The 13,643-nt window shown below is 50.4% G+C and overlaps 3 protein-coding genes across 3 annotated transcripts; 2 read left to right on the top strand and 1 right to left on the bottom strand.

Annotated features, from left to right (window-relative positions):
- Positions 1 to 2,044: 2,044 nt before the first annotated feature.
- Positions 2,045 to 3,455, top strand: AUEXF2481DRAFT_6952 (uncharacterized protein; the record flags this gene model as incomplete). The annotated part of the gene is made up of 2 exons (XM_013486291.1): positions 2,045 to 3,087; positions 3,146 to 3,455. 2 exons carry the CDS (start codon positions 2,045 to 2,047, stop codon positions 3,453 to 3,455), a joined length of 1,353 nt encoding a protein of 450 aa, XP_013341745.1.
- A 2,747-nt stretch (positions 3,456 to 6,202) lies between these two features.
- On the top strand, positions 6,203 to 8,485 carry AUEXF2481DRAFT_31456 (uncharacterized protein; the record flags this gene model as incomplete). The annotated part of the gene is made up of 1 exon (XM_013486335.1): positions 6,203 to 8,485. The coding sequence occupies one exon, from the start codon at positions 6,203 to 6,205 to the stop codon at positions 8,483 to 8,485; it is 2,283 nt and encodes a 760-aa protein (XP_013341789.1).
- Positions 8,486 to 10,711: 2,226 nt separating this feature from the next.
- On the bottom strand, positions 10,712 to 13,305 carry AUEXF2481DRAFT_110195 (uncharacterized protein). Its single transcript, XM_013486480.1, has 4 exons — positions 12,547 to 13,305; positions 11,840 to 12,496; positions 11,323 to 11,775; positions 10,712 to 11,265 (listed from the first exon to the last, which is right to left on the bottom strand). Exons 1-4 carry the CDS (start codon positions 13,171 to 13,173, stop codon positions 10,837 to 10,839), a joined length of 2,166 nt encoding a protein of 721 aa, XP_013341934.1. The 5' UTR covers positions 13,174 to 13,305; the 3' UTR covers positions 10,712 to 10,836.
- Positions 13,306 to 13,643: the final 338 nt, after the last annotated feature.

The raw sequence follows: 13,643 nt of genomic DNA, 5'->3' as shown, positions 1-13,643 counted from the left end.
ACTTATAGTTAGACAAACTCACAACAGACAATTGGTTTGGGTCAAAGCAGTATAGGCGAATATGAGGTTACACACAGGCGCAAGTGGAAAACAAGAATTACAAGCTCAACGTGTGGAAGCCACTCACGCGAATATATGGAAAGCTGATTCGAACCAAAGAAGGCGGGAGGAACAGGGTACTCCATGATTTCCAAATATAATAGAGCCAATGTTTGCCGGAATTGACATACGTGCACTGGCAATAGGAGAATTGAGTAATTTGGTCGAGACCCTTTGATGTGGATCTTTGAACTTGGGGAAAAAGGAGCGGATGCTCGGGAAGGTTCAGCCGAAGGTCGCCAAGATTTGCCTTCTTTGGCATCTGGCCAAGGGTTGCGAGAACGTCTGGAGTCCACGCCGCCACGCGTTTGCTCTCCAGCAGTCAGCATATGTCGCGGATACCATTGAATGCGGCCATCCGTCCTCACAGCTTCTGGCAAAGCATTCGATTTGGAACAAATGTCGAGGTCAGTGGTAGGGCAGAATTGGACCACGGGAAATAAATAGGCTTCGACCTGCGGCGTCGAATTCACAAGTTGGTCTATTTTTACTCATGAAATTGGACGACGAATTTCTTTTCAGCCACAAGCTCACATGGACGCTTTTGTCGCTCGTTTCTGAGTTGGCCGAAGTTTCTGAGCTTGTACTAAACCTCAAGCAAGGGCCTTCCAGGACATGTTTCAGCACATGGTCGCTTTAGGCACGTTCACGCCCCTTGTACATCGTCCCTATACTGGAGACGCGAAAGCCGACCGGGATAAATATGAGGGCGACCAGTCGTAGTTGGTGCGCTTGACGCGTCCCTAAGCTCCTCTTTTCACGTCTCTGCCTACGTCTAGATGCTCGCTTCCAGGTATCGACAGATGCGTCGTGGAAGTATGATTGAAAAAAGCACTAAGCGATCAGAGACGGGCACCTGTTCGATAGCCTGCTTGACATGCTTGCTGGGTGGCGGCGTGTGCTCCCTGGAGTTGTGCGCTTTGTATCCTCCTGTTTTACGTTCGCCATCTTGATTCTACAGTAGTTTGTGAACAGAGCGGGATGTTTTGGTGTGGCATCTGGTCGTGACACGGCGGTGGTGGTAAAGGGTCGCGGGAGTCGTAGGGCCTGCGTCCTTGAGGGATGGTGAGCAATCGTTGGGATAGATAAGCAACTCTCAGTCTTGTCGTGAACACCCTCTGAGTTGTCGTTTTGCTATACAGTTCGGCACTGGGCGGACGTAAACATGCGGGAATTCGACAAATAATGACGAGGACCCAACGATGGCCAAGCGAAGCTTCCGTGACGTATCAGGGGTTTGATGAGGCCTGCGCTCTAATGCGCTAACATATAAGCTACGACGTGGCGGTAAGTCCCGGAAATTCTTCACCATGGGACTTTGAGCATTACTTGAAAGGTACTGTGAGGGCTTAGATGCTCGGCGCGGCACTGGAAACACCGTGCAAGTAGCTGAGTGGAGGGATGAACAAAAGTCATGGTTTCAGGAACAGACGGGTGCAGCCGTCATGTCGCGTGTCAAGATGCCCAGACTGGCATGAGCGGAGAAAGATCGGCACTGTTTGCTGTCACCGCTGGCGCCTTCTTCGTTCTTCAGGGGCCTCTCTGATGAGCTTTTCCTTCTTGTTGCATTGCACAGCCTCAAACGAGGTGATGCAGACGCTTGCGTTAGCTCGACTGATGTGTCGTCCTTTTGCGCACCATTCGTATTTTAGAGAGCCTTGATCTGGTGGCGCCGTGGTTATTGCTGCATGCCGGCCATCATGAAACACGACCGTCTTCTTTGTTCTCGACCAGATCGACTACGCTTTTCGCTCTTTCATCAATTGCGTCTGCTCACTCGCTCCATCTCGCCTACATTCCTTTCTTGCCTGTTCCTTTGTTCACCTGCTTGACATCCTTTGCTTCAACCTACACAAAGTCGACCTGCCAAACCCTCACACTGCAGCCAACGAAACAATCAAGCGCCATGTCTTCGTCTGATTTTGCAGGAAGCACGACGGCCACCATGTCTACCGGTTCACCATCAGTTAACGTCTCTCGTGAGGCAACATGGAAGGCCCAGGGCTTCCATGCCTCGTCCCGCAAGCCGCAACCACACCACCTCGAGATGGAAGACTACTTCGCCGGCCCTCGCGACATGGCCCGTCACTCGAAGCTGCCCTTCTTCATGCGCCTTCATGGCAGTGTCTTGCCCAAGATGCTGCTTCCTCTGCTATTTATCGGCGGTTGGGCTACCGCTGTCACGCTGATCTCAAAGTGCACAAAGGTTCACCTCGGCATCAATTCTCTTTTGCTCACCGTACTGGGTTTCGTCGTCGGTCTGGCGCTGTCCTTCCGCTCGTCAACAGCCTATGAGCGCTACAACGACGGGCGCAAGTACTGGTCGCAGCTGATGCTGACTTCCCGCAATCTGGCTCGCCTGATCTGGGTGCACGTCGAAGAAAGACACAGCGTGTCGGAAGAGCTGGGGAAACAAGACCTGCTGGCCAAGCTGAGCGCCCTCAACCTCCTCAATGCCTTTGCCGTCGCCCTCAAGCACCGCCTGCGCTTCGAACCCGCCATCGAGTACCCCGATCTGGAGCCGTTGGTCGCCCACCTTGACCTCATGGCTGGTACCGCCGACCAAGCCGCCCTACGCAGGAGAAAGCCTACACCGTGGAAGTCTGCTGGCGAGTATCTCGGTGTGTCTTTTGCAGAGTCCAATCCCCGTAAGCTCATCAAGCGCGCCAACGACAACCTGGGCAATCCGCCGCTCGAAATATTGACCTATCTGTCGTCATACATGGAGCATGTCTTCCAGGAGAAGATCATGACGGGCCCGATCCATCAGACTTGGGCCATGAACAACATTGGCTCGCTGGCCGACGTCCTCACCGGCTCGGAACGGGTGCTCAACACTCCTCTGCCCATTGCCTACACAATCTCAATCTCGCAGATCACCTGGGCTTACGTTCTTGTCCTGCCTTTCCAGCTGCTCAACTACCTCGACTGGGTCACTATTCCTGGCACCATGCTTGCCGCCTACATCATTCTCGGTCTTTCCAAAATGTGCGTCTCCAATCAATCCAAGCTTCCCCGTCTTGTAACAGAACTAACATATCTCTAGTGGCACCGAAATTGAGAACCCCTTTGGCAACGATGTCAACGATCTTCCGCTTGACGACTACTGCCGCGAGCTGGCCGCTGATATCGACGTTATGACCAGCACTCCTCCCCCTCGTGTCCAAGACTGGGCTCACACCCCTAATAACCGTGTGCTTCATCCTCTCAGCGCCACCGGCTTCGAGGGCTGGGAAAACAGGAGTCTCGAGGACATTCGCGAGGCTCTCAGAGCAAAGGCCACTACTACAGTCAGATCCATTCATGCTGAGAGGCCAGACACTCCATTCGCTGAGCCAAAGGTTTCTACAGTCTGAGCAAAAGCAATGTAAGGTACCCTCGCAACTCCTAGCAATGATCAAAAAGTTTTCTTCTTTTCACCTGTCTTCCATTTTGACTCCCCTATGCGTGCTTTCTTCTCTGCTTGTAACGGTGATCGTGGTGCACCGTGTTTCTGATTGACGAGCTATCTATGTCGTGAATCTGTTGATAATACTTCATCAGGGAAGCACACGTGCCTCTGCCATTATCACTACTCCAGATAGTCGTCTGTGCTACTCGTACGCTGCTCTACATCGGAGCAATCGGCTGTAGAAAGGCATGATGATTTCTGGAAACCGTGGAGCCATCAAGAAATCCAGGTATACAGCGTATCTCGATCGGCCTCAATACGAATAGAAGAAAGTATTATGCCTTAGGATAGCTACTACCAACAGGAGCTTCAGCACCTGGAGACGAATTATGGGGTCCTGGTGTGTAGACCCTCGCGAATTACCTGTGGTGGGTATCAACGAGGATCCTGCGGCGAATACTTTCCCAAATGGTCTATGGAAAGTAAACAGTATTCTGCATTTCTACAGCCGCGGATTTGACATCCCAGGACACCCGGAGTTAACGTGCTTTTTCCACTGCCTGGCTTCGAGATTCAGGCCCGCTCTCCATGCAGTTGTGGATATGCGCTACGTCTCCCCATTGGTCTATGGTAAGTAATTGGCTGTAGAAATGCAAGATGGTTTTCTATCTGCTGTCCCGTTCACTGGAGTATCAATGAATCTCGAGCGATTCAGAGACCCGGACAACCACGCTGCTCCGGAGTTGCGCTCGCATTTCTGGGTTGTGTGAAGTCGATAAGCGTGGCTTCAATTCGCCGTGGAGGCACAGAATAATTGAATCGAACCGCAACCTAAAGAATAAGCGTCGACGTTGGGTTGATTTGACTTCTTTTGCGTACAAGAGACAGACCGATTAAGGTCCCGATATGCTCGCCTGGCGTTTCTCCCACATCCTCGCGTCATAGTGACCAAGATGTCTCACGATCACGCGGAGAAAAAAAGGTAGTAATCGAAAGAAGGGGCGATCTGGGGTGCCGGTGGACGAGGTCCGCCGCGGTTGCGGAGTGAGATGGAGGCCTCAGGACCAACTCGGTCATCTCGTATACCTTGAAATCACACGACCCCCGTCGGTCAAAGCAAAACTATGCTTCTTCAATGTGCCGGAATTGTTGTTTAGAAGAACAAGCACCGGCTTGTCAAGGTCATGGCCATCGGTGATGTCGTTAGTTGTAATGTTCCGGATCACCTTGCAGATTCTCAATTTGGTCTTTGATCAGAGTACAGAGCGAAGTAATGATCTATCAAAGTTGCGAGAATTTCCCGTGGTACTACCGACATTTACAGTCAACCGTTCTCGGCAGAAGTGAAGTGAGCGAGTCATGGTGATCGATCCCGCACTATAAGTTGAGTACTCGTGAGTCGGTAGATGCCAAGAATCATCACATTGCGGCGCCACATCCATGAACAAATGCGATACCATATGCCCCTGAGTACCCGCTCTCTCAGGTCCGTACTTCTCAGTGACTCTCGACTCCTCTCTTGTCTCTTCGGAGATGTCTGCTCGCCCGACAAGTCTCTCCGGTTCTTCCGCCCCTGATGACAAGTGTAGCCACAATCACCCCTGTCCAAAGATCTCCAACAGTCGCCGTATCGGCTTTTCTGCCTGGGGAACCTGGCGTGCGGGGCACAGCCTCTCAGACGGCTTGCTTTGACAATTGTCAGGTCTAGCATACCGACACGTGGTCGGAGCCGACCATGGTCAAGGCACTCTCGTATGGTGCTGAAGTCGCTGTGGCATAGACAACAGGACCTGTCGAAAGGCTGGAGAAGCGGCAGGAGACCGCTTGCATCTCGACATCGCTTTGTAAGGCGGTTGGCGCATCTTTCTCTAGGCTCTTGTCTGTACACATATCTCACCGACTCTTGATTGGATTTTCAATATGGGCGACTCGTCGGCTCCGCTGAGAAATTCTCCATTCCCGAGTTGCTGCAGTGAGCTGTGATGTAACTTTAGCGAGTGGTCGAAACTGCCAGCATGGCGACAGGATTTATAAACGGCCCAATTTTCTGGTTGAGAGATAGTCCACTCGAAGAAGTTGTCAAGCGATTGGACCGAAGCAATCGAAGAAGAAGAGCGGGAATGAGATGTTCGCGAGGTGGAACTGCCACATGAATAGTCAGTTTCTATTCCGTACGAAGCAGAAAACCTCGACTGACCGATTGCGCTAGGTACCATGGGACGCGCGATTCTACAGCTTGATTGGCATGTTCAATGCGCTCCAATTGACTTGCGTGAGCTTTTCCACACATATTATCGAAGTACCGTGAGTCTACAGTCACGCGCCCTTTGGGCTGTAGGATAATTATGATGTGTAAGTAGGTCTAACAAACGGTTTAACGGGTAAGTGGTTGAACCTCGCCAAATTTGGATGAACTTTGGCAGAAAGGGAAGTGGCCATCCACGCTCCTGCTATTTCAATGGGCAGACAGCGCGAATGCGTCCCCCAGTCTTTCAGCTGAGATCCTGAGCCTGTCTTCATTCTACCATCCCGTCCACGATTGATATCGTTCATAATCAACTGGCGAGCTTTACTTTTACTTAACCGTGACGCAGTATCCTTCTGCGTACACTCTTTTTTTCTCCGGTGCTGCAGTATCCTTCTGCAGTCACTCTCTCTCTCTCTCCTCTCGTGCTGCAGTACCCTTCTGCAGTCACTCTTTCTCATTTAGACATGCCCAAGCGTAGTTCTAAAGCTCCAGGGCTCAGCGCAGACTTCAATGTCGCGTATAGTTCCAGACAGGCAGACGACATGACCGATGTCAACTCGGCATCTCGCGACGTTCTCGAGGAGATCAAGATCAGTCTCAGTCAAAACCAAATGGATGTCTCCTCCATCCACGCTCAGAATTTCGATTGGCTCGCACCTGTCGAAGCAGTCTACCAAAACGCACAGTCTCTGGCCGCCTATCAATCAAAGACCTTGAGAGACAACGGAGTCAGTCGTGTCCTCCGTCGCTTCAGAGAGCACCCCATTACGGTAACGAATGAGGAGTTGAGTACAATTCTCAACCTGGAGATTTCTACCGAACAATCGCCAAGTATGCCACCGGGTGATCACTACTACATGCGATCTTGGGTTTTTACAGCAGATAAGTTGCTTGCAGTTATTGCTTACATGAAGGACGACATGAGCTTCTCAGAGGAAACAAGAAATTGGAAGCTCACAGTTGACCAGCACAGGCAGGACATTACGTTATTCACCATCAGGTATGTCGGTACTGTTGCCGGGCCCCTTCGCCCATTCGACAGATATCAGGACGATTTCTCAAAGCGTCCAACCGGGCTTCTCGCCGAGTTCTCCAGAGCAATCAAGGCCATTTCGCCCGAGATCGAGATAGCAGCGGAGATATTCCTCATCAGAGACGCGTCGGTCACGAACAAGGAACGTCAAATCTCCGAGGACATCGAGCGCGTGCTCATTGATTTTATGGGCTTTGATACGCTACTCAACAGGCAGCGCGGTGGATCGCTCGTTTCTTACGTCCCAAACATTGAGGACGGCGAGGCCTTCGCTAGTCTCGCAACAGATGTCGGAAACGCCTTCCGGCTTCGTTCTGTTCCCCCACCCAGCGGCCTCGAGAGCGAAATTAGTCAGCATTTTCAAAGGCTTCAAAAGTTCGTCAAGGAAAACCCTGAGGTCTGCGGGAAGCGTGCAATCTCTACCCAGCTTCGAGAGGTGCTACAAGAGCAAGCTACTCCACAACAGTACAAGGGCGTCACGCTTGTCACCTTCGTTGGTAAAGACATTCCGATCGAGAAGTTTCTGAAGCCGGCGCATTTCCTCGACGAAGATTCTCAGTCAGGAGACTTCATGCGTCAAATATTCCAGCGTATCGCACTCAGCGAAGCCCTATACCAGGGAAGACCCCCTCCATCGGATGACTCCATGATCTACCGGGATCTTTACTGTTGCTGCGACCTTTGGCCATGGCTCAAACACAACGAGCTGGAATTCGCGGTGAGATATCTCACGAATTATCTGCAGTTGGTGAAGCCACTCATTGCTCCTGTCTTCGGTCTTGTTACCAATGATCTGGTCATGAACAACTTCGACACTACTGCGGATGCCAAGCTGACTGCTATCACTCCTGCTGTCGCTCTACCAACCATCCAGTACTATGACTGTCCGGCAGCTGGAAAACGGCACGATGCAAACAGTGCTTTCATCTTGATTCCGTGCTTGGATCCCGGCAGGGAAAAGTATGGCAGCGAAGTTCAATTGCCTTTTCGGAGACTGGTAGACATCTCAATGAAGTATGTCGTCCACGTGCTCCAGGTCGCAATGAGAACTTGCGACGCCTTCGAAGAACTTCCCAACAGATTGGTTCTCTGCCAAGCGATCCTGACCAACTTGAAGACCTCAAACGAACAGGCATTCGAAGACATACTACAGCAAGCCAAGAAAGACCTCCAACGTTCCTTCCAGCAATTCAGGTCAAAGTCCGAGTCGGACAACGTTCGTTCAACTTTGAATGGTGAGGCCAGAGAGATACTCGCTAGCTTCGGCCTCGCACAAGGAGCCCCAGGATCAGACGAAAGAATGCTTCAACTTGAGCACATGTGGACGCATAATTTATCACCACTGCATCTGACTATACCACACCTCGAGCGCAACAAGAAGATCTGGATTGAACAATTTGTACAACTCAGGCCTCTTCAACCTCTGCTCTTTGCTGTCACGGCCGATCTTAGCAAGGATGAATACGAGATCGCGATCTTCAGAATTTTGAGACCAGAGTGGCTCACATATGGCTCTTGGATCAATTTACAGAAGCACACGTTACACTTTGGCTTGTGGGTCCACAGGAGAGTCGTCAACGATATTGAGCAGATCGAAGGCAAAGAGGCTAGAACGAAAGCCTTCTCGAATTGGTTTCCAGACGACTTTCCTGTGGCGTACGACGTCCAGTCCAGGAACCTCGGATATCGAAACAGCCACGCATTTGTTCGCTAGAAGCGAGCCAATGGAGATTTGGCTACGGTCAAGCTCGCCGTGCCCAAGACATCGGCGCCGACAGACATCTCGTCAACTCGTGCACTGTTTTTCACAGCGAGCGGGATAGACGTGATTGATGGCAAAGGCAATGTCTTTAACAAAGCGAACAACAGAGGAGGAGTTGGTTGTGCGACGGTCTCAAAACAGGAAGTCCTATCGAGCCCTGAGGTGAAGGAACTCTGGCTGGCCGTCCTCGAAGCTCATGGCATCGATCCTGAGCTCGAAATAGAGGATCCAGACCTGGAAATACAAGAGTGGCCAACGAAGGGAGTTGGCATGCTTTTCACGAACAGACGACCTCGCAGACGATTTCAATGAAGGTTTCCTCAACAGAGAAATCTATTCTATCTTCGGTAATTAATGTAAATGGGTAGTTGCCTGTCGAAGGTGTAGAGTTCACTCACTTGGAACGAAGGCGCAAACCGCTGGGCGACTTCTCATACATTCGTCTTGATTGGCAGGTATCTCACCAAAATTCCAAGATATCAGGACCTACTGCACGAAGAGCATTTCGCTCACCAGCAATGTGTACAAAGAAGAGTAAAGAGACGGTCCCTGCGGTCGGTGCGACACTGTTACAGCTATGGTAGCGCACATTTCGGGGTCAGATCATGGAGACTTGTATGCAAAGAGGCTAACGCTGCTCAATCATTGACTAAATATTATGCTCAGGCTTGTCGCTCCAGGATCTCGTCGTGGATGAGAGCTACGCGCGCATCGTGTGGCTCGTGCGGACGAGTCCGCCTTTTGCCAATTGCTTGTCAGATGCTGACTGACAGGGGGTACGAGCTCGCTTCAACATGCCGAGAAGTCGAGTACAACCTTTTCCTTTCGCGATCCCGTTTCTTGCTCCCTTCCTCGAAGCACATTCGGTTCAACTGAGTTTCTTGAGTATACGCCTCAAACATTCTCTGTTTCCCCATGGCTACTTATAAAACCCAAAGCTATTGTGCTCCGTAGTACATCACGTGATGCCGACGCTGTAAACAGCTCTTACGCTGTAAAAATCTATCCAATTGTGGTAATTTCTCGACGAAAGTGCGTTATGGGGTCTGATTTCTGGAAATATATATTTGTATCGAATGCTATGACATGTAATCAGGTTGCGTGGTCTAGTGGTAGGATTCTTGCTTCGGGTAACTCCGCCTGTTTCACAGGCACCAATGTGAGAGGTCACGAGTTCGAACCTCGTCGCGACCCTCTTTTTGCGCCCTCACAATCTTCTCGACGAATGATCACTTTTGGACGAAACACAAGTGGTCGGTTCAGAATCAAGGACCGTGGTTCTATTCGTTTTGCACTGTTTTTAATATCTGAATCTCTGTTTTGCTGCGCAAGTGAGAGTGTCAGACTTGAGCCCAAGACTCTGTGACTGTGATGAGGTTCACCCTATCGAACTGTCCTTTCTTTCCGACCCGCAGGGAGGAAAGAGAGGACATTGTGAGATGGTGAACCGAATCCAGTCACACAAAGACAATTTCGACCGACCCTGTCAACACCATCCCACGCCGCCTTGACCCCAAGTCCATCGACCAACGACCCTGTCCGTCGATCTTTTTCATGTCGCAGCGACCGCCAAGGAGTAATTCTTCATACCGCTTTTACGCTCTTTACGCCCGCTTGCTCGTAGCGATTTGGAATATCTGAGTAGATAAGAGCCACACGCTCTACCGATTGAGCTACCCCGGCAGGTCTTTGGATCAAGTTCACTGTGTGAACTGGCTGCTGACTGATGGAAACAGGATGTGTTGTCTAAGTATATATACTCTGACAAGCGAGGGCAAAGTCATGGCAATATGCAGAGAAGACAGAATCTGGATACATCTCGCATTATGGCATTGTGCTGAGAGAAACAACCTCGTAGCACATCTCAAATCATTGGCTTAAGGCCTCAGGTACATCTCTTGTCAAGTAACAGCTAGCATTGACATAACTGTCTTACATGTATCTTTACGTCGGTTACAAAGTAACAAGAGCAAGAAAGCCGTCTTCCAGATACTTAGCAAAAAGCATGTGATTTTGACCCCAGTAGTATATCACAATTAAGAGCTTCCACTTTGGCCGGGGCTATGCATCTTAGCAATCGTGATAGCTATGCGGCCAGTATGATAACGTCAAGTGAAGTTGCACGTCACAGGCAGTATCTCAGCAGCACAGATGGTCCCTAGATTACCAGCACAGCTCATGGACATATATTTATCGAGACTCCTAGAGATTATTGCGTAATCTAATCACGAAGGTTGTTGCTTTGTGATGCTGGGCAGCAGACAGCGTTCAGGATCAGAGGAAATGTATACTGTACCTGCTGATCAGAGTTGATATATTAATTTCTCAAGCACTCTCAGGAAACAAGATGTCAGGCATACAATATCATCTAAGCTGTTTATAAGTGAAGAGCCAACCATGTAGCCTCCCCACGTGCAGAATACTGTCACACTTTTGACGAGGCGGAAGACACTAGTCTTCTTTGTCTGACCCAGCCGATGCACGCGATCAACAGCCTGATCCTCGATGGCGGGAGCCCACCAGCTATCCGAGAGGATTACTTGATTTGCAGCAACGACATTTAGGCCAACACTGCACACGCCTAAACTTGCCAACATGAAGGTACAGTCAGAATCGTCAGCGAGAGCGTGAAGTGCTCTATCTCGAAGCCCGGCTGACATGGTTCCGTCGAGCCTGCAGTATTTGAAGCCTTCGCGGTCGAGGCGGGCCTGCACAATGTCCAGAAACTTGGTCTATCACGAGCGAAAGTTAGCGGCAGTCTGATGTTTATTGCACTCAAAATGACATACCCATTGCGAGAAGACGACAGTCTTGTTTCCTGTACCCCTGGAAGCTTTGAGAATGTCGATAAGCGCTTCAAGTTTGGTGCTGCTAGCATCAAAATCGATGGATTCATCATTGACCTCATCACCAAAGTCATTGGCTGGCTGAACAAGGATCGAGTTATCCTTGAGCTCCGCGCGACACATAGGACACTTCTTCTGGGTATCAATAACGCGCTCGATACACTCTCTACCGAAAGCATGAGCGCAAGGTGTAATGACAGGACTGTGTAGGCTATCAAGACAGATGGTGCATTCTTCTTGTGATTGAATGCTCAACGATAGCATGTCCTGTAACGCCTTCATGTTTTCAGGGGTTAGTTCGACGACCTTCTGCTTTTGGATTTGGTCCATCAGGTTGGTCACGCGCTCAGAGCACATTTGCCAATGGTTGCAGACTTGACGCAGCCGGAGCAGAGTCTATGGATAAAGTCAGCACAAACCGTTGGAAGTACAATCCGTACACAAAGGGCATTGATCTCACCTCGAGCAAGTATCGGTATGTTTCAGAGGCCTTCTGGCCCTCGACCTTGCGGTAGGAAGAAAGAGTACCCTGGGCTTCCTGGAACAGCGCCATGTATCTCTCATTCTCCTTGTCTGCGAATTGGATACGATGGACAAACTCGGAAAGTTCTGGCAGCTTCAGGTCGATAAACTTCATCTCCTTGCGACGGCGCAAGCAGAATGCTGACATGATCGCCCGAAGAAGAGCTGTCGCGCTTGAATCATTCGCCTTGACTGGACGAACTAGAACGCTGTTGAAGACTTCAAGCTTCTCCAAACCGCCAGTAACTCCGATAAAGCGAAGCAGAGAGTATAAATCCTTGAGAGAGTTGATGATAGGTGTACCAGTGAGTACCCAGCGCGAGCGAGCAAGCACAGCAGTAACAGCGCTTGCACCTTTACTGCTTGGGTTTCGAATGTGGTGTCCTTTGTCCAGAATAACACGTCGCCAGTGGACTGAATACAATCCTTTCGATTTTGGTGGTTGTCCACCTGAAGCCCAGGCACTTGCCAAGGTTTGATAGGTTGTAATAACAACATCGTACTGGGAGAAGTCTTGCGGACCCATCGACTTCTTTCCCACTCCGTGATAAGTGTACACACGCAAGGGCTGATCCTTACGTACATGCCTTGCAATCTAAATCAGGTCAGCTTTCTACACTCTTGTATAATCTGCGAGTGATCTACTTGATCGCTCCAATTCGACATCACAGACAGAGGTACAACAATCAACGTAGCACTTGATTCGCCTTGCTGACTTGGCGAAAAGTCTTCCAGATCCGACACCAGAAGTGAGATGATCTCGAGCGTTTTTCCAAGACCCATGTCGTCAGCAAGAATACCACCGCTTGCAAGGACAGGCTCCTTGACCTTTATGGAGAAGTTGGTTGCGATGTTTGTGAAAGCGTTGGGGTAACGTTCGTGTCTGCGCCAGAGTTGTACAAAACCCTTGGAACCTTTGGCAGGTACTTTGGGGTTCTCCTTATCAAGCAGCCATGCCAGTGCTTGAAGCTGGTACGGAAGCATAGTTGTAGCAAGACGCATGGGTTGCTTGGCCTTGACCATAGCTGCAAGGTCATCCTCAGATGTACCAAACTGCTCTGCAGCTCGGCCAATATCTCTCGGGTTGAAACGTTCGCTTCCACTGATGATGTCTTGCATCGTTTGCTCTTGTGAGCTGTCTCCAAGACCAGGAGGTTGCGAAGCTTTGAACTGGGAGCTGGCAGTCATCTGCCGTTCGACAGTCTGTCGCGCTTTCTTTTGATCCCGCTCAAACCTACTAATATCCTGCGTGGGAAGCCTGTCAACCATCATACGTTCGCGTACTTCCTCGCTCAATGGTGAGCTTAGAGGAGGCCCGAAGAGATTCAGTGCGATAGGACAGTCGTATTGACCGATATCTCCAGATAGTGATCCTTCTACAAGTAGCCACCCGTTGTCGATAAACCTGTATAGAACCTGACACCAACAATCTTAGTGTCTAAGAAGCCATACTTTTGGTATTGATCATGAGCAACAGGAGGTGTTTGCGACGATGCAACGTTTTCGAAGATTTCGTTGTCATCTTCTTGAGGCCAAGCATCACGTTCAGCCTGACTGTGTTGCTGAGGTGGAGTCCAGGGAGGCACATAAGCGATGCGACTTCTTTGTGACGAAGGGCTCTGTTGTGTCAGAGATGGGGTTCGTGCGAATCGTCTATTCCTAGAACTGGGACCTGCAGAGCTTTGTGAATGCGAGGGGGTGCGCGCCGAGGAAGTGCGCGGCGTTTCGGCACCGTCGCCGGT

The sequence above is a fragment of the Aureobasidium subglaciale genome, assembly GCF_000721755.1.
Source record: "Aureobasidium subglaciale EXF-2481 unplaced genomic scaffold scaffold_17, whole genome shotgun sequence".
Taxonomy (NCBI): domain Eukaryota; kingdom Fungi; phylum Ascomycota; class Dothideomycetes; order Dothideales; family Saccotheciaceae; genus Aureobasidium; species Aureobasidium subglaciale.
The sequence above is the reverse complement of the archived record's forward strand: the minus strand, read 5'-3'. Positions and strand labels throughout refer to the sequence as shown.

What these genes read in the sequence shown, in the direction of transcription:
- AUEXF2481DRAFT_110195 (XM_013486480.1), bottom strand. Translation starts at nt 13,173, where the DNA reads ATGATGGTTGACAGGCTTCCCACGCAGGATATTAGTAGGTTTGAGCGG. An exon ending in CATACCGATACTTGCTCGAG is followed by an intron (nt 11,776 to 11,839) that starts GTGAGATCAATG and finishes CTTTATCCATAG; the next exon opens with ACTCTGCTCCGGCTGCGTCA. An exon ending in CTGTCGTCTTCTCGCAATGG is followed by an intron (nt 11,266 to 11,322) that starts GTATGTCATTTT and finishes CGCTCGTGATAG; the next exon opens with ACCAAGTTTCTGGACATTGT.